This window comes from Callorhinus ursinus, unplaced genomic scaffold (assembly GCF_003265705.2).
Source record: "Callorhinus ursinus isolate GAN/ISIS: 27379988/994484 unplaced genomic scaffold, GSC_fseal_2.0 scaffold3, whole genome shotgun sequence".
In the NCBI taxonomy this organism is placed as follows: Eukaryota; Metazoa; Chordata; class Mammalia; order Carnivora; family Otariidae; genus Callorhinus; species Callorhinus ursinus.
Window position 1 is genome coordinate 1,891,239 of NW_027397065.1, and position 21,167 is coordinate 1,912,405.

The 21,167-nt window shown below is 34.0% G+C and overlaps 1 protein-coding gene across 1 annotated transcript in view; it reads left to right on the top strand.

Annotated features, from left to right (window-relative positions):
* Positions 1-37: 37 nt before the first annotated feature.
* The window catches only part of XRCC4 (X-ray repair cross complementing 4), a 245,684-nt gene continuing 224,554 nt past the window's right edge, over positions 38-21,167 (top strand). Inside the window, exons 1-3 of the mRNA XM_073887725.1 lie at positions 38-126; positions 11,504-11,652; positions 17,902-18,077. Of these exons, the coding sequence (XP_073743826.1) occupies positions 11,514-11,652; positions 17,902-18,077 (315 nt within the window). The 5' untranslated portion in view covers positions 38-126; positions 11,504-11,513. The remainder of the gene's footprint in view (positions 127-11,503; positions 11,653-17,901; positions 18,078-21,167) is intronic.

Genomic DNA, 21,167 nt, shown 5'->3' on the forward strand with positions numbered 1-21,167 from the left:
CGGAAAAGGCGGAGCTAAAAGACGTCAGGCGCCCTTGCGGAAGTGGACGACACTCTCATTGGCTGCGGAACGTCTGTCTGCGGGAGCGGGCCTTTTGTAGGAGACCGGAAGTGGAGGAACTGAGAGGTAGGGTCCGGAAGCGTGAGCTGCGTATTTTAGTAATAGTAAATTAATGATAGTAATAGTCCTTTGTTTGGCCTTGTTTTGTTTTTCTTTCTTACTTTCCTTTTTTTTTAGTTCCCTATTATTTCCCTTTAGAACTCCTCAGTGCATGATTTTTCCCGGCTCGGATCTCCCTCAGTGTGTAAGCTCCTGGACCTTCCGTTTTTGCACTCTCGGGGGACGCCTGGGTTCCCTAAACTTACGTGCAGGGTGTGCACCTGCTACACCCCTTTTCAGTTTCTCCCTTTGCACCTGAGGGATTCTCTAGAATGCAGAGCGCCTTTGAAGTGCCCTGTAATGGTTGTGGAAGTAGGAAGACACTTGAATCCGGAGGGTTTTGTTGAGTAGGCTGTTGGACACTTTTCTGACGCTGGCCTTCTCTCTCTCCCAATCCCTCGCTCTTTGTAAACTGTTTATGGGTTTCACCTGGAGCCTGAAGCGTACTAGGCCCTTTAGGGTAAGGGATGAACTTTCTGTAGTAACAAATGGAAAGAAACTGCCCTTTCCTGAGTTGAATAGTTGCATAGGTGTTCTAGAGAAGTGGTCCATCAGCGAGAGGAATTACATGCCAACTTTCTCTTTTAATCAGTAGTATTATTTAGCTTCTTTCAGTTTTGATAATCCCATTAGCTGAGGGTTTATTTTCCACCCGATTTTGTCTTTGCATAATATAAGTGGAGAAACAGGTGTTTTGACGTGTTCAGTTCGCATAGTTCTTGGGAACTCAATATAAGGTTTTTGAATTGAAGTGGTATCGCTTTTTTACCACTAGTCAGCCTCCCTCATCCCCCACCCCCTTTCACTTTGTATCTAGTGTTGATAACGTTAAGAGTTTCCTTTCGTATGATTTCCTTTTTTTTTTATTCACTGATGGTCACACATACATTAAAAGGTAGTGGTTTTATTTAATTGCTTGTTTTCTCTAATCCTAAACTAGCCTCCGTAGTTTAAGATTAAGGCTCTTTGTGTTCTAGTGTTTGTCTTTGTCCTTCTCCCCTCCCCCCTGTTTTTTATATTCTTTCCCCGTGGCTCTTAGATTAAGACCCATTTTTGACCTTCATGTTATTTCTTTTACTTTAAGAACTGCTTCTCTTAACCTCTTTCCACTTCTAACCCCATTTATTCCTCTTCTGAACAAAAATCCTCTAAGGATTTTATGTTCCAAATCCCAATTCTTCTTTTTCTATTCTTTCTTGAGATCATTCCAGCATGGTTTTGCTCCCACCCTTCCCCAAAATCCTCTTCTTAGTGTCACCAGTGGTCTCCAGGTGTTGATTATTCCGTCTTTTTCCTGTTTGAGCTATCAGCAACCTTTGGTGCAGTTAATCACTTCCTTCTTCATGATGTATTTTCTTCATTTCCAGGACATCACACTCTCTTGGTTTTCCTTCTACCTCATTGGTTCCTTCTGTCTTCCTTCTGTTCTTCCTGATCTCTTATTGTTGAGTGTTCCAGGGCTCAATCTTTGCTTCTCTTCTTTTCCTCTTTACTTCCTTTTGATTATATCATCAAGTCTTAATGACTTTAAATAACCATCTGTATACTGAAGCCTCCCAAGTTCATATTCTTAATTCCCTGTCTTTCTGAACGCCAGACGTTAATATTAGAGGAAACTGGGTGAGATGTATATGGGAACTCTGTGTTATCTTTGCAGCTTTCCTGTAAATTCGGTATTACTCCAAAATAAAAAGTTTATTGGAAGGGAATGTAACATTACTTCTTTGCTTAAAAACACTGTATGACTTCTCATTTGATTCACGATAAAAGCTGACATCCTGACATTGTCCTACAAAACTCTACATGATCTGGTTTCCTATTACCTCCTTGACTTCAGCCTTTGTGTGCTCTCCCCTCACTCTGTCCCAGCCACACTGGCTTCCTTGTTTCTTAAATACACTAAGCCCACTTCTGCCTTAGGGCCTTTGCACTGGCTGCTTCATCTGCTTGGAATGCTTTTTTCCAGATATCCACACAGCTGATCTTTATGTATGTGCTCATATATCACCTTTTCAATAAAGCCTACCTCAACCTCCTATTTAAAATTACAGCTTTGCAACTATCCCCTATTCCCCCCCTGGCCTCTGTACTCCCAGTTTTCTCTATCCTGTCTTGTCTTCTCCTTTTACTCTAGCACTTATCACCTTACTATGTATTTTACATATTTATTATGTGGCTTTTCATTTTTGGTCTCCTATTAAAATACAAATTTTAAAAGGAAAGAATTGTTATCTGCTTTGTTTCCTTATGCCATGTTCTAAAGCACTGTCTGATGCACAGAAGTGCACATGCTTTGGTTGAATGAATGAACTTGACTGGGTATCTGAATTTTAGTCACCCTTGATTGGCAGTCATTGTGAAACATTGAATTGTTTATCGTGTCCAGGTATTATGCTGTTTCTTGCCTCCAAGCTTTTCATCATGCAGGGTCTTCTGCATGGAATGCCTTTTCTTATCTTTCCTTTTCACCTTTTAAGATTCATATCAGGTGTAGCTCAGGGAAGCCTTCCCTGAAATGTCAGGCTGGCTTAAGTGAACTCTTGAGAGGAGGTATCACCCTGCCTCTGCACTTTACAAGCTTGTAAAGTATTTTTGGGTTTTATCTCACTCGAGAGGTGGGAATGTGTCTTAACTCATTCTGGGGATATCAAAGCCCTGTACATAGGAAGCAGTCAGTGAATGTTTTTAATGCATTAATAGCATGACCAAAGTCACTCAGCTATGAAGCAGTAGAGTTTTGATCTCAAAAAACTGATGGTCTATTTGCTATACCTTGTTTTCTAGGAAAAGGTGGCTGTCCTTAAATTAATAGAAGGATAGTTTTTAGGTAGGAGGTAGTTAATGCATTTTATAGTCCAGGGCAATTTGTTCCTTGTCATTTGTGAAGCTGCTAGCGCTGATGAGAACATGAGTTGTGCTTTTTTTCCTAAGACATTGGCTGAAATAGATGAACAGAGGGTTATTATAGTCAGCAGTTTTTAATGTTGATGAGACGGGGCTCTTTTTGGAAGAACACCCTTGAGACTTTTGTTGCCTCAAAGGGGAAATCCATGCTGGAATTCCAAACTGCTCATGAGACATCCATGTTTTTGCTAGATGCCAGTACTGCCAGTGGTTTTAAGTTAAACTTTTGGTTGTATGCCGTTGGGAAATCCCAGTCTATTTTCAAGATATTGTGAAGATTTTTCTCACAATGACATGGAAATTTGTTGTTAAGGTTGAGTTAAAGATAATTAGTTTGTTAACATAATTTCTGATAGTTGGCACAAAAATTAGGTGAAGTAATTTTGTATTTAAAACAGTTTAATTGTAGATAATGAACCAGACCTTGAACTACCTTTCATGGTAAACATTCTGAATTTAAACTGTCCCCTGAATATTATCATCATTGTTGTAGTCCGTAAACCAATCTTTTTGTAATGTTGTATAGCCTTTAGGACTAACAGAAAAAGAAATAATCTGGCTCTATAAATTTTGAAAAGGCCTCAGCAGTTTTTGGCCGCAGCAGTGGGGTTGAAATGATGATTAGGCTTGGGATTAAGTAATCAAAAACGACTATTCCTAAATTTGTGCCTTGTTTCTTTGAACTTTACTAACCCTGTAAAAGTGTCCAAAATGTTGAAATAAGCCAGAAAGTCAATCTGGTCTTTGTGTGAGAGGATGCTGTTGAATAAAGAAAGACCTTGCTCAATTGGAACAGAAGTGGCTGCTAAGAAATAAGATGCAGCCATTGTTGAGGAGACTCATCAAAGTGTTGGCAGTATAAATATTGACATGCTGAGATACGTCAATATTTACCATGGAATTTGGAAGTTGCCAAGTTCCTGTTTAAGAAATGTGACACTAGCATTGAACACAGTATATCAATAAATAAGGAACATGTCCAATGAACAGCTGCTCAGAGAAAGTAGGATAACATCTGTCTAAACTTTGGAGCACTTAAAGTTGAATTTAAAAAATTTATTGACAGTTCTTTGTTAATTTGTAGGTAGATGCTTGTATAACATAGTATACTAATACAGTTCCATTTGTGGGCTTAACTTACGTGTTTTTAAAAAATGACAGCCTGGTTGCAATTTATAATTTTGTAAATTACTTGTGCAATGATAACTCATCTATAAATTGAATAAAAAACTCTTGCCTTAATCCTGTGTTTAGGAACCAACCTCATTTTACATATTATTCTTAAAAAAATTGGCTCACCTCAAGACTCAGAAATTACTTTTGGGAACCAAAAGTTTATGCTCTGAGAACTTAGCAATAGAGAAAACAAAATAAGTTTCTGAAGTTTAAATGTGATAAGATTTGTTCTGATTATTTGACAGCTATATATCTCGGAAGAAAATGAGTGGATTAAAGAGCAAGTAAAGTTGGTATGTTTGGTTGAATATCACAGATTACCACTTTTAATTCCCATATGAATATCACTGTAATAGAGCATTTGATGCAAAGTAAAGACACATTTGAAGCTTTTTTATCAAGTCATTGGAACCATACAAACAGTCTTACATCTGTTTTGCAGACGTCTAGAAGGTTAAACTGAGCATTGTTTGAATGATATTCCTAAAACAGTCCTAGAAGAGCATGAACCATGAGTATCAGGACTAGTTCTCTCATTGCTTTTCTAGTAACAGAGACTGATGGCTTTTATATAGTAATCTAGTTGTTTAACCACATCACACTCTTAAGTTTATATTGTGAAGAATGAATGCAAAGTATAGTTGAGGTCATATGTTTGGCCAGGAGCTACATTTATTGCTATAAATATTTTATAAACAAATTTTCAAATATGAAAAATAAATTGTATTAGAGGTTCATAAAAGGCTTTTAATGTGTTTTTTTTAGTGTATTAAGGATGGAAGGGAAAGAAACAATTTTAAAATTTAAATTGATTGGAGCCCTCTTTTAGAGCACATTTGCCAATATTTTGAGGTAAGCTGTTGAGTTTTAAGGAGAAACATTAAATTTATTAATGATTTTAAAACTTGAAAAACATTTTTTTTGCATGTAACCAAGACTTGAACCTTTGTTTTGAATAGACATTTTTTTTCTAGAATCATTAGGGCCTTCTGGAAAATATTCACCAGTTGTCTTCTTGAACCACCTGTTACCAGTTATTTATCACGTAGTGATAACAAAGTTGCCCAGTGCTTTCAAATGTCACGTATTTTAGAACTGATGAGAGTGTAAACATATTAAGCTGAAAATGTGAAACTTGCTGTTTGGTGTTAAATATTATGAGTTTAATATAGTGTTTCCCAAAGTTTGGTCCTCATGCCAATGATGGAATACACACATTGCTGATTGACAACTGTTTTGCAGGTACTAGGAGATAATTGAGGTTTAGAGAATTAAATAATTTGCTGAAGTCCACACAACCAAGAAATGACAGTGAGGATTCATACTGAAGTCTGACTGATTCCAAAGCCTGAAACCAAGTAGCTTAAACAGGAAGGAACTTCTTGGCCTCATACCTAAAATATATTTGATTAGATCTAGATTCTGGTGTTGCTGGAACCAGATCTGAGCTGCTGCCCACACCTCAGTTTCACTTTCTGCTCTGTTGGTTTTGTTGTCAGCAGCTTCAGGCTCAGGATTTGTTATGGCATCAAATCCAGTAGAGAAGAATCTATATCCTTAAGTCGTGGAATTAGGCTTCACTGGTCTTATTTGTCCTAACTTGAATCATGTGCTCATCTCTGAGTCAGTCATCACAGCATTACATCCCAGTATTTCAGGTGTCAAGCTTATCAGATAAAGACTATTTACCAAAGTCAACACTGAACTTAATATTTCTTAAATAGGCTCCTAAGTTTTGAAGTATTGAATTATATATTTAAGAATAAATTTCTAATAGGTGACTTTGTCTCTTTTTACAAAGGTACTCTGTAACAATATAATCAGCCTGATGGTCCAATAATACTTAACTATTTTCTTTTTATTCATTTTATTGTAGAAAATTTCAAACATATATAAAGGTAGAACATAATGGATTCCTGTGTACCCATCACCTACCACAATTATCAGCTCGTGAATCTTTTGCTTTTATCTTGGAACATCCTCCCACTACAGTCCAAAATATGTTCAGGGATGTGGTTGAAAATGACTTAGAGTCAAAAATCACAGCATGGGAAATAAATAGTAATTATTCATCCAATTTGGAATGTGCTGTTTATAACTTGCTGTCATTCAAACCATGTGAAATTGCCATTTTTTTGTAGGTTAAACATTGTTAAATACCGGCAGTTTCGCATAGTTCCTAAATTTTTTTGAGCGGCTGAATTAGGTACTGTCACCAGTTAAGGATATGTTATAGGGTTCTTTTTTTCAGGATTAACTCTCATTTGTACCCCAGTCTTATCATTCATCCCCTGTTTGCCATTTGAAATAGGCAGATAAATGGGTACAGTTGTAAGTAAATGGTGGGTTTGTGAGTAAGGGAAAAAGTACAGTGCAAGTCCTGTTTCTTTTCCATACAAATGCTTTTAGTTACATTTCAGTTCTGAGCAGCACATTTTTGAAGTAGAAAAGACTGCATATACACTTAACTGATGGTATTTCATAGGAACACCCTCGGTCTTCTGAAATTAAAATACGAGAGAGGTGTCAAAATTTCATGGCTTAAGAAATCAAAATTACTACATTCTTAATGAAGAAAGACTGTTGTTTAGCTAATGCTATATTTCAGGTATTATCTTATCTCTTCAGTTCTGTTAAGTGTCATTCTCACAGGAAACTCTGCAGTTAGGACTGAAGTGTTCTTGTGAAAGTTTAGAAAGTTTCCAAAATGATAAGTATGCTCTCATCCTTTCTGCCAAGTTTATTTGTAATTAAGAGTGTCCATTTGATGAATAGAAAGGAAGTCCTGGAACTCTGGGTCCAATTTTTAGGGCATTTTGGATCTAGGTGTTAGATTTTATGTGGGAAATTTAGTCAAGCTATTTTACTGTTTTAAAATACTTAGTTCATTGGGTAAAGAAAAAAGAAAGAAGAGGAAGTGAACTTGAATCACTGAAACTAATGATTACTAATGGTATTTGTAAAAGATAAGTAGAGGAAATGAGTAGTAATATGATATTTGGAATGGCTGCAGGTGGCATTCCACAGCCATTAAGGGGTAACTGAGAATGGACTATGACCATGGCAAAGATGCCTTACTTTTTAGACTAATTTTATAGTTCTAATGCTTTATTCCTGAAGCATCAGACTGTTAACCTGACATCTAACTTAAACATGAGCTGTGTTTTACAAGTTTTTGAACAAAATTACATCCATAGTCTTAACTGTATTTTACTCTTACTTTGGGTGACCATCCATCCTAGTTGGCCTGAGGTTGGGAGGTTTCTAGCACCTGGGACTTGGAAAGTTGAAACCAAGAAAATCTCAGGGAAACCTGGACAGCTGGTCACCTTACTTAAATTTCTAAATTAATAGAATAGAGGTAATATTGACATGATTAGAAAAGTATTTAATAATACTATAAATTCTTTACCCTTAAAGTTTAGATAATTGGAACTTGAAAATATTCTTTCAAGAAAGCATTTCTTCTATAGAAAGTTAGCTTGATATTTTTGTTTAATTGCTTTGGAAATTTAAAGGTAAATTGATTTTGATTTTGTGGTCATTTAGAAAAAAAAAAAAGACTTAATTTACCCTTTAGTCAGATAGATAACTCCAACCAGCAAGTTGACATGCTATTAATGAAAATTATAGGAAAGAAATAAATGCTAGGAATCAATTATTAATTTAAAAAAAAGTCTTCGGTGTGGGAATTCTGGTAAGATAGAACATTAATAACCAATGCTTTTTAAAAATACTTAACAAACAGGAAAATCATCATTTTCTTTGCACTTAGTTTTCTGACTTGTGTGATGTTTTTCTTATTAAAAGTAAAGTAAATAGCCCAGTGGTTGTTGCATAAGACTTTCCTTTTTATTTAGCAGTATAATATAAAAGAAGATATCAAGGGTTCTACCCTTGAATTTTTATAATATGATAGAACTTTAAAAAAAATTATCACCATACTTTCAATTTAGAATTTACATTTTTTTCTTTTCTTCCCTTTTTTTTAAAAAATAAGGTTAAACAAAATAATATGATCAGGAATCTAATTACAGACTTAACAGTGTGCTGTGTGCTAATCTTTATTCTGAATTCACTTTAGGTATCAGCCTACTTTTCTGAACAAGGGGGCACTTAAGTTAATTGCTTCATTAGAAACATGCATTTAGTCCTTTCTGATCTGTAAGTACAACTCCTTGGCATAGTTGCAGAAGTTTGAACACCTGCAGCCAAGCAGCTTGAAAAGACCCCGTAACTTAGCTATAAAGGAAAATAAAAGAAGCTCAAGTTCAAAATGGTGTTATCAATGATATAGTGTTGTCACTAACTTGAGCTGACCTAAGAGAGTTGGCTTCTGCACTGCTCCTTATCAGCATCCAAAAGGGCATACAAAATTCTTTGTAAACTAATTTAAAAAGCGTCTTGTTTATTCAGAGGCAACTGTGAATGGTATTTGTTCAGAGTGTAGATCACATCAACTGCATACCAGCCAACAACTTATTTCTCTTCTAAGAAGGAAGCCAAGTATCAAAGGCACAAAGTACTAAAGATAAGCTTCTCAATTCTCAACTGTTCTGAGCTCTCAATAAAGCTACTGATGTACAAATTGGGGTGGGACTCAACTGTTTACATCTGCAGGCTTGTCTTAGCTCCTGGGCTCTGGCTGGGAGAGGTGCTGATACTAGTGCGACCTTTAGTGCCCTTAGAAAATAAAACACGCTTTCTTATGGCCCTAATCGATCAGTCCCTCTCAAGAGGATTCCACCCCTTTCTTCAAGTATTCTTGGGGCAGAAAAATTATGGCTGACTATTCCCATTTACAGGGCTGCTGAAAGCAAAGAGATCATTGGTTTGCTCTTAGGATTCTTGAAAGACCTGGCAAGTCATCCTTTTTCCTATTTTTGTGGTTGGTTCTTAGATATTTTGTCCTTGGTATTTAATGAGGGGGTGACTTCAGTAAGTAGAAGAATGAATTTCATTCAAAAGTCATTCAAATAATATCAGGAAATTAAAACTCAGTTGATACAGAGAAAACATCTGAGGCTACTGAGGCACAAAGTATTTATAGGAGTACCTGAGTGGTCACATTTGGGCTATAAATGTTAAGTGCTTAAACATGACTCACAGCATCCAAAGTTTGAAATCTGAGTTTAGTAAAATAATGGAATCTTTAAAATAATACAATTTAATTTTAGCTTTAAAATAATACAATTTAATTTTAGACCAACCTAGAGTTGGTCAGAAAACTGGAAAATATTTGAAACACAAATAATTCAAAGATGTTATTAAAACTAATCTGATCCCTAAATGTCTTTTTAACATTACTGAGATTAAAGCCCTTTATGTCATTGTGAAAGTAGAATGAAGCATCTGGAATACTGAATTTTAAACTACTTTGTATAATTAGCAGTTTGTCACTCATTTCAAATATGGTGAAAAATAGCAGTGAAACCAATTGCTGTTTTAGAGCAATTCTAAGTGCTGAGATTTCCTTTCGCAAAATTACATTAATTGCTAACAATAGCCATGCTTCTTGAGGCACATTTAAGAAGAAATAACCTGTGCAAGTGTATCTGTGTGTTTGTATATAAATTCTAGAGAGGCAAAAAGTGGCCTTCATAAGTAGTTTCTATTACCCTTCCCACTCCAAAGTTGTGGTTTTGGGGCCTATTAGAATTATGTAAGTCTCTATGTGTCTTTTTCAATGATTGGCATAGAAAAATAGTAATACCCATTTTCCAGCAATTTTCAAATTTAAGGATTATAGAGCATGTGGGTAATTAACTGCATGTTAGGTGTTTTGACTAATTCATTTAAAAGAAAATATTCACAAATGGATAACGCATTTCAGAAGTAAGCATACTGAGGCAAGAAAGACCTCAATGTAGGAAAATTTTTGGCTAAATGAAATATTTAAAAATATATTTTTTCAATGGTTATGATGTAGTCAAACCTACAAATTTACATATTTTTAACACATAAACATGCTTAATTGATGTGGCTACAAGTATGGTTATTTTAAAACTTGGTCTTTTACTGGGAAGATAATAAACAGTCTTCTGAATACACTTTAGGTAGAAGTTAGAATTATTCTTAATTTGCCAATTTGGAAGTATCTTACACTATTAATTTTAGATATTTTCTTTTATTCTGGAAATCGCCCTGCTTCCTTGTGCTTTTTACTGTAAGATAGAATAGCTCTAGCATTCTATAATTAAGCATCCCTCCCACTCCCAGAAGATAGAGATCTGTAGTAAGTTAGTTTTGTTTTGTGAGGAGCTGACAAAGTGAGTTGTTTTTATTTTCATATTCAATTGTGTGAAGAGCTGACAAAGTGAGTTTTTCATATTCAGTTTTTATTTTCATATTCAATTGTTGAGAAAAATAATGTGCTTTATGAAAATGTAATAGTTTTAAATTGAGAAAGCAAATTAAAACTGATTTAAAAATTTGCTTTTGTTAAAACTTAGTAATCAGTTGTCAGTGAAGTGCCAATTAATAATTTGCTTTTGGATTTTTATAGCATATTATATATGCTGGTCATAAAAATTGAAGCAATTTTATACTCTTCTCCCGAATAAAAGATTGAAGAATTTTCTTTAGCTTTTTCAGGATTATCTAGGAAGAGATTCATGCTTTGTGATTAAAGAATAATTCTCTCTAGTTTTTCATCTTTGGAAGTTTGTGCTTTGTTCCTGGTTTTGACTTTTTGTAATGTTTTTTTCTTTGCATGTTTGTAATTTTTAGGGTATTTTGTTATGCATGTTAGCTTCTACAGCTTAAGCATCTCTTAATGAAGTGCACGTGGTCAGGGGATATTCCAGTATTAGAAAAAATATAGTTATTTGCTTTGAACCAAATATGTGTCGTACCACAGTTTGATAAGTTTGAGGTCAATCTGGGCAAGATTCTAGAGTAAATTACCAGAAGAATGGCTTTTGAATTCATAGAAAAAGAACCTCTAATCATTAGAAATGAAAGTGGGATCAGTAAGAAAAGCCTTTACTCTTCATATTGTTGGATATAGTAATTTTTTTCAACATTCAACTAGGGCAACTCATTTGCCATTTACGGGCCTCTGTTTTTCTTATCTGTAAAAATTATAAATCAGTTGAATAGAACTATGATTTACTGAGATTTGTGGTTGGCTAACTGTTACATGGTTTTTTTGTTTTACTTATTTCCTTGGTGCTTTGTGTAGCTGAGAGACCAATATACAAAATATCACTATACGATAGTCACGGTTTCTTACAAAAATATTAATTTTATTTTTTTATAACAGGTGACCAGAAATGGAGAGAAAAGTAAGCAGAATCTGTCTTGCTTCTGAACCTGATGTAATTCATTTTCTACAAGTGGCTTGGGAGAAAACATTAGGATCTGGTTTTGTTATTGCACTTACTGATGGTCAGTCAGCATGGACCGGGACAGGTAATATTCAAAGCAAATTTTTTAAAAGTAAAATTTCGGTAATATGCTGTTCTTCAGTCCCCAGTGACACTTCAGATTGAGGTGTTTCTTTAGTAGATTCTGGGTAAAATTAACATTGCTGTACTTGTTATTGCTGTCTAATTTACATGTAGATTTATAATATTTAATGCCAGTTTCTATAATTAATAGAAGGATAGAGAAATAAGCATGTGCCCTAGAAAATTCTGGTCACTAGTTGAGTCTTGAAACTTGGGGTTGGTCAGGGTTTTTAAATGATCTCTTTTTACAAAACATAAATAGTACTTTATACACGTATTTTTTTTTTTCAGGACCCCAGGGAAATATTGGGAGGCATAGGGAGGTGGGTTGGCTGGGCCAAGGGATTTGTTAGCTTGGTGGAGTGGGGTGGTGGTGATTTTCTTTTTATTTTAGACACTTACATTGTTTGAATTATTTTCTAGTGAACATGTATTATGTTTGTAACAAAAACAAAATAGTGTTAGAGATTTTGTAAACCAAGGTTCAAACCCACATGTGGGATGTTGGCTATTATTTCATGAAATAAACTTTAAATTTTTTGTGTCTTTGGCAGTGATCTTTTAAAAAGTCTAATGGCCCTGAAATTATTTATGGAACATGGCAGTTATAAAGTGAAAATATATAGAATTATGTTTTGCTGATATAGTGAAGTTTTCATAATCTTCTAAAGTATATTTTGAAAGATTTAAAAAACTATTTCTATAGTTATGCAACAGTCCTTTCTATAGTTATGTTGTAAATAATTTTTAGGTAAAATAATTTTGTCATGTTAATTTACATATCATTTATATATTAATTTTGAAATATTTCCCTAAAACTTGTTACTGTAATTATTATATCTTTTAAAATTACATGGTGAAATTTTGTTTCTTTCTTGGATGTTACAAATTCTGTTACACAGTATGGTCAAACTGAGTTTATAATTGCAGGGTTTTTTAAAAAAAACTCTTCTTTTATGACAGAGGGTAAGGAATGCTGATGTAAGTATTAATAAAATAAAGAAATTTCAAGGATAATGTTTGCAGTATGTATTATGGGATCTATTTAAGCTGTAAACTTCTATGTTAAGAGAAACCAGTTGTTGCTTGGTTGTTGCCATGTAGAAGTGGAAGAAAAATTTTCAGTTTAGCTCTCTGTATGCTAGGGTACCCAAGTGGCGGTAGCTCTGTTTTGGGAAGGGGGTGCACAGGGCTGAAGATAATGGCAGAAGGTTAATGCCAGTTGTCTGGAAAGAAGAGCAGTTCCAACCATACAGCCCAGGAGGCAGGTCCTAGGTGAAGTGGTTGCTTGTATGTAAGGAATACTGTATTTATAACTTAGATGTTCCCAGCTGACAAATGGCTTATTGTGTATAATTAGTTCTGATTAGACAGATGACCTTGAGATGCTTTAAGAGCCTTAATTATCAAAAGAAAATACTAAATTCTAATTTAGTTAGTAAACCTCGTTCACGAAAGCAAAGAACAATATTATGTTGTTCGAATTTTTTTTTTTTTTATCGTTAAGGATTGGGAATAAAAGAATACACTGATGAACTCTTAAATCTTGATTTAACCAGAAATTTAAGCTGAGTTTACAGTTATGGAACAATTTGTATATGTCATAAAAAATGTGCTGACAGTTGTTCTTAATATTATCAATATTGTTTCACTAGATTCATTAGGAGCAAGGAATGCATCTGATTTTTCTGTCATTCATTCTTTATAAGTATCTAGACCAGTGCCTGGGACCTACATGTTCAATAGATATTCTTTGGAAGGATGCCTCAAATGTATAAAACTTCCTAGGAAAAAAGAAAGTGAACCATTTTTTTTAGAATTAGCATTTTTTAGAGAAAACTCCAGTTTCATATTTATTTATTATTGGCATTGATCAGAAATATAGTATGCTTTGCCATTTGTTTTTTAGCTAATGAATAGTGAGAGAAAAATGTGTTAGAAAACTTCCATATCCTTTCTGTTGTTAACATTTTGGCTTGCTTACTAACCAGGCTTTCAAACAGAAAATTTTATAGTGCACCATATATAGTTGTTTTATTTTCAAAGACACTAAAGTTTTGAATCTCATAAATGTTTTATATATCTGTCATTATTCATTTCTATTTTCTTGTATACATTTCAGGGACAAAATATCAAACCAAATAATATAATTGTTTCCATGGTTAGTTGAGGTTTATTACATGAATATGATTTGGTTTGGCACTTTATAGAGAAAATAACATGATTAAGAACATTGAAACAATTACATAATTGAAACATGAAAATGGATTTCCTTCCTATACCTCATCCTGTTTTTTTTTGTACAGCTTTTTGATTGCTGCAACCTTCAATTTGGATAATTTTTTTCTCTTTTCATTTGAGTGAAATTAAAAGGATGTGGGGTTCCTTTTAATCTCCCACACACTAAATTCACTGATTTCTTTTCCATTAGTAATGTTTTATCTAATGAATGTTTTGAGGTCTAATTATCATGTGGTCTATCATCACTTCAACATAGAGGGTTGTATCGCAAAGTTAAGTCACAAAATAGGTTAATGATTGATGATTATTATGTGACCTTTATAACTCTTATCAGTCAGCAGTAAGAAACTTAAATCACCCATCTCTGGAGTAGTTCACTGAGAAGTAAACTTTATTAATACATTTATTATCAAGTAATTATATTCATTTATATTTGTTCTAAACATTGATATTTGGTGACCTATATGGAGATTATGTGACAGAGTTCAGGGGAAGAAGGATTTTTAATAAATGCATTAAAGTAGTTCCATGATGTGATACCAACAAGCTCTCTAATGTGATGATAAGGCTGTCTTCAAAGCACCAACACAAACTTAGGCTATGCACAGTCTTTGGTTCATTATACATAAGGAGCCAAAAGAAAAAAAATCTTCATTTCCTTACTTACATCTTTATCTACCCACAAATATTGTTAAAATGATGCTTTCTTGGATCCTATATGTCTGAGAACAATTCCTTGGTTTTTGGTCATGTTGGCCTGCTCACTTTTTATGCTATTATTATGTGGTTCAGCTGTATCCTTGCTGAATTTTATTATTTCCATGGCTTTTATTTCTGGTCACCAAAGTTTTTGGAGCAGTGAATGCTTACAGCTGTGCTTCTTCCAGATGTTCTTAGCACAAAATTCAAAACTGGTGACCACGTTGTTTTTCCAGGCCTGAAGTTCTAAATAGGCAGTCAAAATTTCATATTTACTATTAATGGAAATATTCAAGTAAATTTTATTCTTAATTTTTTCTCACAGTTTTTAAAGGGGAGTATAAATAGAAAATTTTCTTTCATATGTGTTTTTCTCTCAAAAATGAAATATTCCATAATAATAGAACAGCATTCACAGATGGTGTAACATAAGAGAATATCTAAGATGTCAGCACTTGAATTAGGGTACACAAGGCTGGAATTTCTGTTTGTTAAACTTTTGTATACTTGGTGCCTAGAATAGTACCTGGCACATAGTAGATGCTGAGTAAGCATTGTTTTAAATAAGTGAATCAAACCATTAAATGCTATGAAATATTTTCAGATACATATCTTTTCAGTTTAATGAAATTTAGAATGCTTTTCACTGGATGTTTTATCAGTAGGCATACTTTATTTCTTGTGTGTGTGTTTTTTTTTAAGATTTTATTTATTTATTAGGGAGAGATAGGGAGAGAGAGCATGAGCAGCGGGGAGAGGGAGAAGCAGGCTCCCCCCTGAGCAGGGAGCCTGACTCAGGGCCGGTTCCCAGGACCCCAGGATCATGACCTGAGCCAAAGGCAGACGCTTAACCGACTGTGCCAACCCAGGCGTCCTCTTTTGTATTTTCTGTAGTTGCATTAAAGGTGGTTTCTGCAGATTTATTTCCTATTTCTCTATGAAATATTTTCTCTTCTTTGGTATTTATAACTCTTCAGAATTACCCAACACAAAATATGAAATTGTTCCTTAACTAGGAAGCATTAGACTTCTTATTTTTGTTTTTCTTTTTTTTTTTTTTTTTTCAGAAGAGCTAGTAAGGTAACTGAAAGGTCAATAGATTTGATAAATAGATTTGATAGTGGTGATCATCTTAAATATGCATCTGCTTCAGAGAGATACAAAATATATGAAAGAATTTTAGAAGCTGTAAAATCACATAAAAAATATAAAAGTTTTTATTCTTACCTCTTTTTGTCATCTGTGTTGAGATTCATATTTCGCTATCAGAAATGACCAAAAATAGATAATGAAAAACATATGGATATGTTTCAAAATTCTCTTCCTCTTTGCCTGTCATGGGGCTTCCAGACATACTTGATAGGACACAGACCAAAGGTATGAAAATCTGTGTTATATTTTAGGGATTCTTTAGTCAAGCTTTTATTGATTTCTGCAGTATGTCCTACTAGTGTGTTTTTTTAATTCCGTGAAAGGAAATAGTTTTTCCAGTGTCCCATATCTGCCTCACTACAAAACCAAACAACCAAGAAGACCATAAGTATGAATCCGTTTGACCACTTAATCTACTCCATGGCCATAGACCATTATTTGATCTGAGCATCAGTTTTATCATTTGAAACATCTTTCAGTATTATAAGGAATAAAATAGATAAATGTAACATTTAAATATAAAAGTATAGAACCACATGAGTCTTTCATCATTGTACTAGTGGGAATTGACACAGGAAACCACCCAACCACATGCACACATTCCAAACAAATGTTAGATTAAATCTTATAATTTTAAAAGCAAACAGATACATTGCAGCTTTTGGATGTAAGAAAGGGAACCCTCCAGGTGCCATCTATGAAGAAGTATCTGAAAACCAAAGTGGTTAATAGGAACTAAAGTTTAACTTTAGGTTCATGGAATATCTGAATTAGATATATGTCTTAATGACTGTGGTTGTAGTACCTAAGAGGGGTGGAATGTTGAGACGGCAGGCCTCTTAAGGACCTGGAACTGAGCTCTCAATGTAAAGAAAGGAAACTGAAAGCTATCTTGTTAATGAAATCATCATAAAAAAGCAAAACAAAACAAAAACAAAAGACTACTCTCTGGTTTGAAGATGCAGCGTAGAATCAAACTAGTCACTAAGAGCTATGAGTGGATAAAAGTCCAAACAAAAATCAGAACCCTGAGTCTCTGTTATGTAGAGATGAGGGATGGGGGATTTAAGATTGAACTCTTTGCTTCAAGAGTAAAAACCAAGTTAAGAAATTAACCTTCAAAACTGGTGCAGAGCTGTTGAAACCTGTAGAGACTCCAAGAAAGGTAAACTAGCAATCTTGATTCAAGGCCAGCGCTATTGCCCAGAGCAGATGATACTCTGGCTAGGGGAGAGCCTTGTTCAAACATTGCAAAGCATGAAAGGGAAAAAAACAGAATGAGAATGTGTCAGCAGTAGAAATGGAATTAATACTCTAGGGACCATGCATAAAGACTGTCCTGAAAGAGATCTTAAATATGTTTAAAGCCTTCAAATATTTAAAGGAAGGATGTGGCAAGAACAGGATATTATGAAAAAGAAAGAGAATATCAGTCTAGAATTGAGAATATAATTGTTGAAGTAAAAATCTCTGTAGATGAGTAAAGCATCAGCTTTCAGTATACCTAGATGGGAGAACTGGAAGCCGGATCTGTGATATAATGTGTGTCAAACAGGTGACACTCCAATAAATATTAATTCCTTTCTCTTTCGTTCCTCATCACCTACCTTCATCCACCTTCTTTATTTTTTGGCATATAATGAGATGAGAAGAATGAACTCCATTTTTACTTTAATTCAACTCAGCCCATGTGAGTGAGAAATAATCTATTGACTATTTAATCTCTTCAGTAATTGAGGCAAGGAAGAAAGATGTTATAAAATGCTGAACTTATTAATCATTAAGAAATAATTTATTGGCTTTGACCTAGGAGCAGGTATATAAGATGGTAGTTTTTCTAGTAATTTACAATGCATGTATTTCATCTGAGGACAGAGAAAAAAAAATGCAAGGAGTCTAATGTTTTTCAAATGAGATTTGAGACTAATGTGTTTCTCAAAAATTTCTAGTTCAAAGGTATAATTTGACTTAAAAATGTGTGGTATTGGGATTGGTTTTATCTTTTGTTTGAAGTATCTGTTATATAAGTGATAAATTAGTAGCAATAGGTAAATAAATATGTATTCGTGTTTAGAAATTTATTTTTCATGTCGAAACTTTTTATTTATGTTTCCCATAGTTTCTGAGTCAGAGATTTCCCAAGAAGCTGATGACATGGCATTGGAAAAAGAGAAATATGTTGATGAACTGAGAAAAGCATTGGTATTAGGAGGAGGACCAGCTGATGCATACAAATTTGATTTTTCTAGAGAGTCTTGTCATTTCTCCTTTGAGAAAAACCTGAAAGATGTTTCAGTAAGTAAAACTTTCCATTAATATTATAAGTGGTAAAATGTCAGAGCACTTATTGAGGAATTATCTAAGTAACTAGCTTATTATTCCCAGAATACCTGGGAAATAGAAGTGTGAAATGTACTTGGTTTTCAAGTTGGAAGAATGCTTCATTCAACGTTGTTACTCAAGTGCTTCATACTTATGAATTGTGAAAAATAATTATTAGAAAATGTATTGAGTTTTAATGCTTTAAAAATAAGTATTATAGAGACAATTACATGAATAAGCAGTTCTACCAAGTGGGGTCAGAAATTTTAGACCGTTGAGACAGGATTTATTATAATAAGTTTTGGGAAATACTGATTTTAAGAAAGAAGATAATTTATTTACCATTGAATATTTAATAATTATAACTTATTCTCTACTAGTGTATCGAAATTACAAAATGAGATAACTAAGTGTAAGACATATCATTAGGCATTAAAGTATTTTATTTATATGTCAAACTTAGAAATACTAAAATAGAAATAACATTCAACCCAGGCTTTTGAAGGCTTGCATGCTTTATAGACAAGGATATCTGCTACTTGTCCTGTTTAGTTCCTGTACCAGTTCAGATCAAGGTGGGCGGCTTATGTATCAAAAATGTTTATCAAAATGTACTGCTTGTATATTTTGCCCAAGTTTATGGGATAATTAGAGGTTGAATTATTCACTTTTGCCAGTGGTTTATATTCTGATATGAGGTCTTTAGTAGAAGAAAGGGAGGGAAATCTTTAGCACCCTAAGGTTAGAGACAGTATTGACAATTTGTGCTGGAACTAAATTGAGTTTAAAAAAATTCCTTGAAAATGACTCTTTAATTCAGAATGATTAAAGGGATTTCACCAATTACAGAAACATGTAAAGTAACAGATGGAATCATTATTTTGAAATGTATGTTAACCTATAGAGAATAATACAGAGAGACTGGCTTCAGTAATTATTTCTGTTTAGAAGATACATACTTTTTCTACTTACCTGCCAATTTATGTAACTTTCAATATGCTGAGGTCCTTAAAATGATAGTTTAGAATGGGTTAAGAAAGATTTGAACTGGCTGCTGAAATTTGGTTATTTATCACAAAGCATTCTTTCCTATGGCCGAAGCACAATCAGATGATGTTACGTACTCTTAAGACTGCTGAGTGTTTCTTCTAATGTTTTGAAGCAGATCATTGTCAGATTGGGAGTTCTGCCATTTCCCGTTCAACGAGTATTTGTATGTAATGACTAACATTAGGTGGTTTGCTGCATCGGGGTTGGATGGAGTACTTACCATGCTTGGCAGTACATCTGATTTTGCTGCTTTTGTGAGGAACGAACTTCCAAGTATTCATAACCTACGTCTTTTACAGTTGGCTTGGCATGAATCAGCATTAAAAACTGTGACAATTATCCTGAAAGATACTTGCTTACCACCCTGAACATAATCAACTTTATTGAGTCAGAACCACCAACCACCAACCACGAACCACGAACCACGAACCACTCCCTACCTATTAACAGGTTTTCTCAAGAAGTGGAAATAGAATAAGAGATTCCAGTAATACAGAAGTGCATTGGTTCCTTAAAGGATATGTCTTAAAGCACTACACTGCAGTTTAGATAGCTGCCTCCTTATTTATTGTCTATTAAATTTGCTTATGAGAGAAAGAAATGCTATTCTCAGGACAGTTGGACAAGTTTATTTGTGACTTGACTTACTTGAGGGATATTTTTGGATATTTGAATGAAATAAAAGTTCTGCTTTGCGGTGCTGTAGTCTGCCTTATGGATGCAAATGAAAATCACAAGTTCATTTAGCCAAACTGCCATGGGGATCTTCTAGTGCTTCAGGATGTGCTTCTGCAAATTGAATTTCAGAGTGACAATATCTTGTAAATTCGTCTGCTGGCAAAAATATGCAGACAATTAGAAACATGGCAGAATACTTTTTAAGGCTTATAATGCTTTGGGTGACCTAAAAATTTAAAAGGAATTTGTAATCCTTTCCTTGATGACACAGACATCTGATTGTTGCAAAAATGACCTCTTATACTTAGAAAAAAAGAAAAGAATGAATGTAGATTCAATTCAGAAAGTTGTAGTGAATTCTGTTGTTTGTTGACATAAGGTTACTCTCCCATGGCAAAGAATATTCTATGAGTCCTAAGTACATTTACTACCAGATTCATACTCTCAGAATCATGGTTTTAGGCATTTGTTGCCATCAGTTCAAGAAGTTTTATGTTTTTAATTCTGCGTTGGAGATCACTGCATAATTTGAACACTTTGAGTACTCAAGTCATATAAGACTTGGAATTTATATAAAATGTTCTTTTTTAAAAAATTTTTTTTAAGAGGCATCTGGCTGGCTGAGCATGTGAGTCTTGATTTCGGGTTGTGAGTTCAAGCCCCATGTTGGGCGTAGAGCTTACTTAAAAAAAAAAACACCTTTTTAAAAGGAAGTAACTACTCATTTTTGTACTTAAAAAGACCTGAATTGTTGGGAATATCATCTTGTGTTTTATTAGAGTGAAAGAATTGTCAATCCAAAGCAATGAAATATTTAAAATGTATAATGTATATGTTGCACATTTTTTGGAAGGAGCATGTGCATAATTTTCATGAGATTGTTTTTGAGCTCATAACACCCAAAATTTCATTTATGCTCTAATTAGTTTTTCTTTATAGATAACATAGGTTTTTTTAATTTTAGCTTAATTCCCATTGGAATAAGTGTTGAATGACCAGCAAGACATTAACTCTTTTTCTCCATATGGGACAAACCTCTGGGACCCTTCCTGCCCCATCACCAGTGTTCTTCAGTTGGCAGTAGATTATTCTAGATGAAAACACACTCTGGTGCAAGCATTTAGAACTCATTATGTCTTTACTGTAAGTAGTAGCCCCATTCAAGAGATTATTCATATACTTTGTGTCATGGCTTTTTCTCTGCCATTCACAATTCATACTGATTTTGCAGTATATTTTTTGTCATGCAAACAATACATCTTAATAATGTTTTCCTTTTTTGCTTTTATAAGTTGATCTGTTTCTTCAGAAAAAATTATTTATGAGTTACAAAAA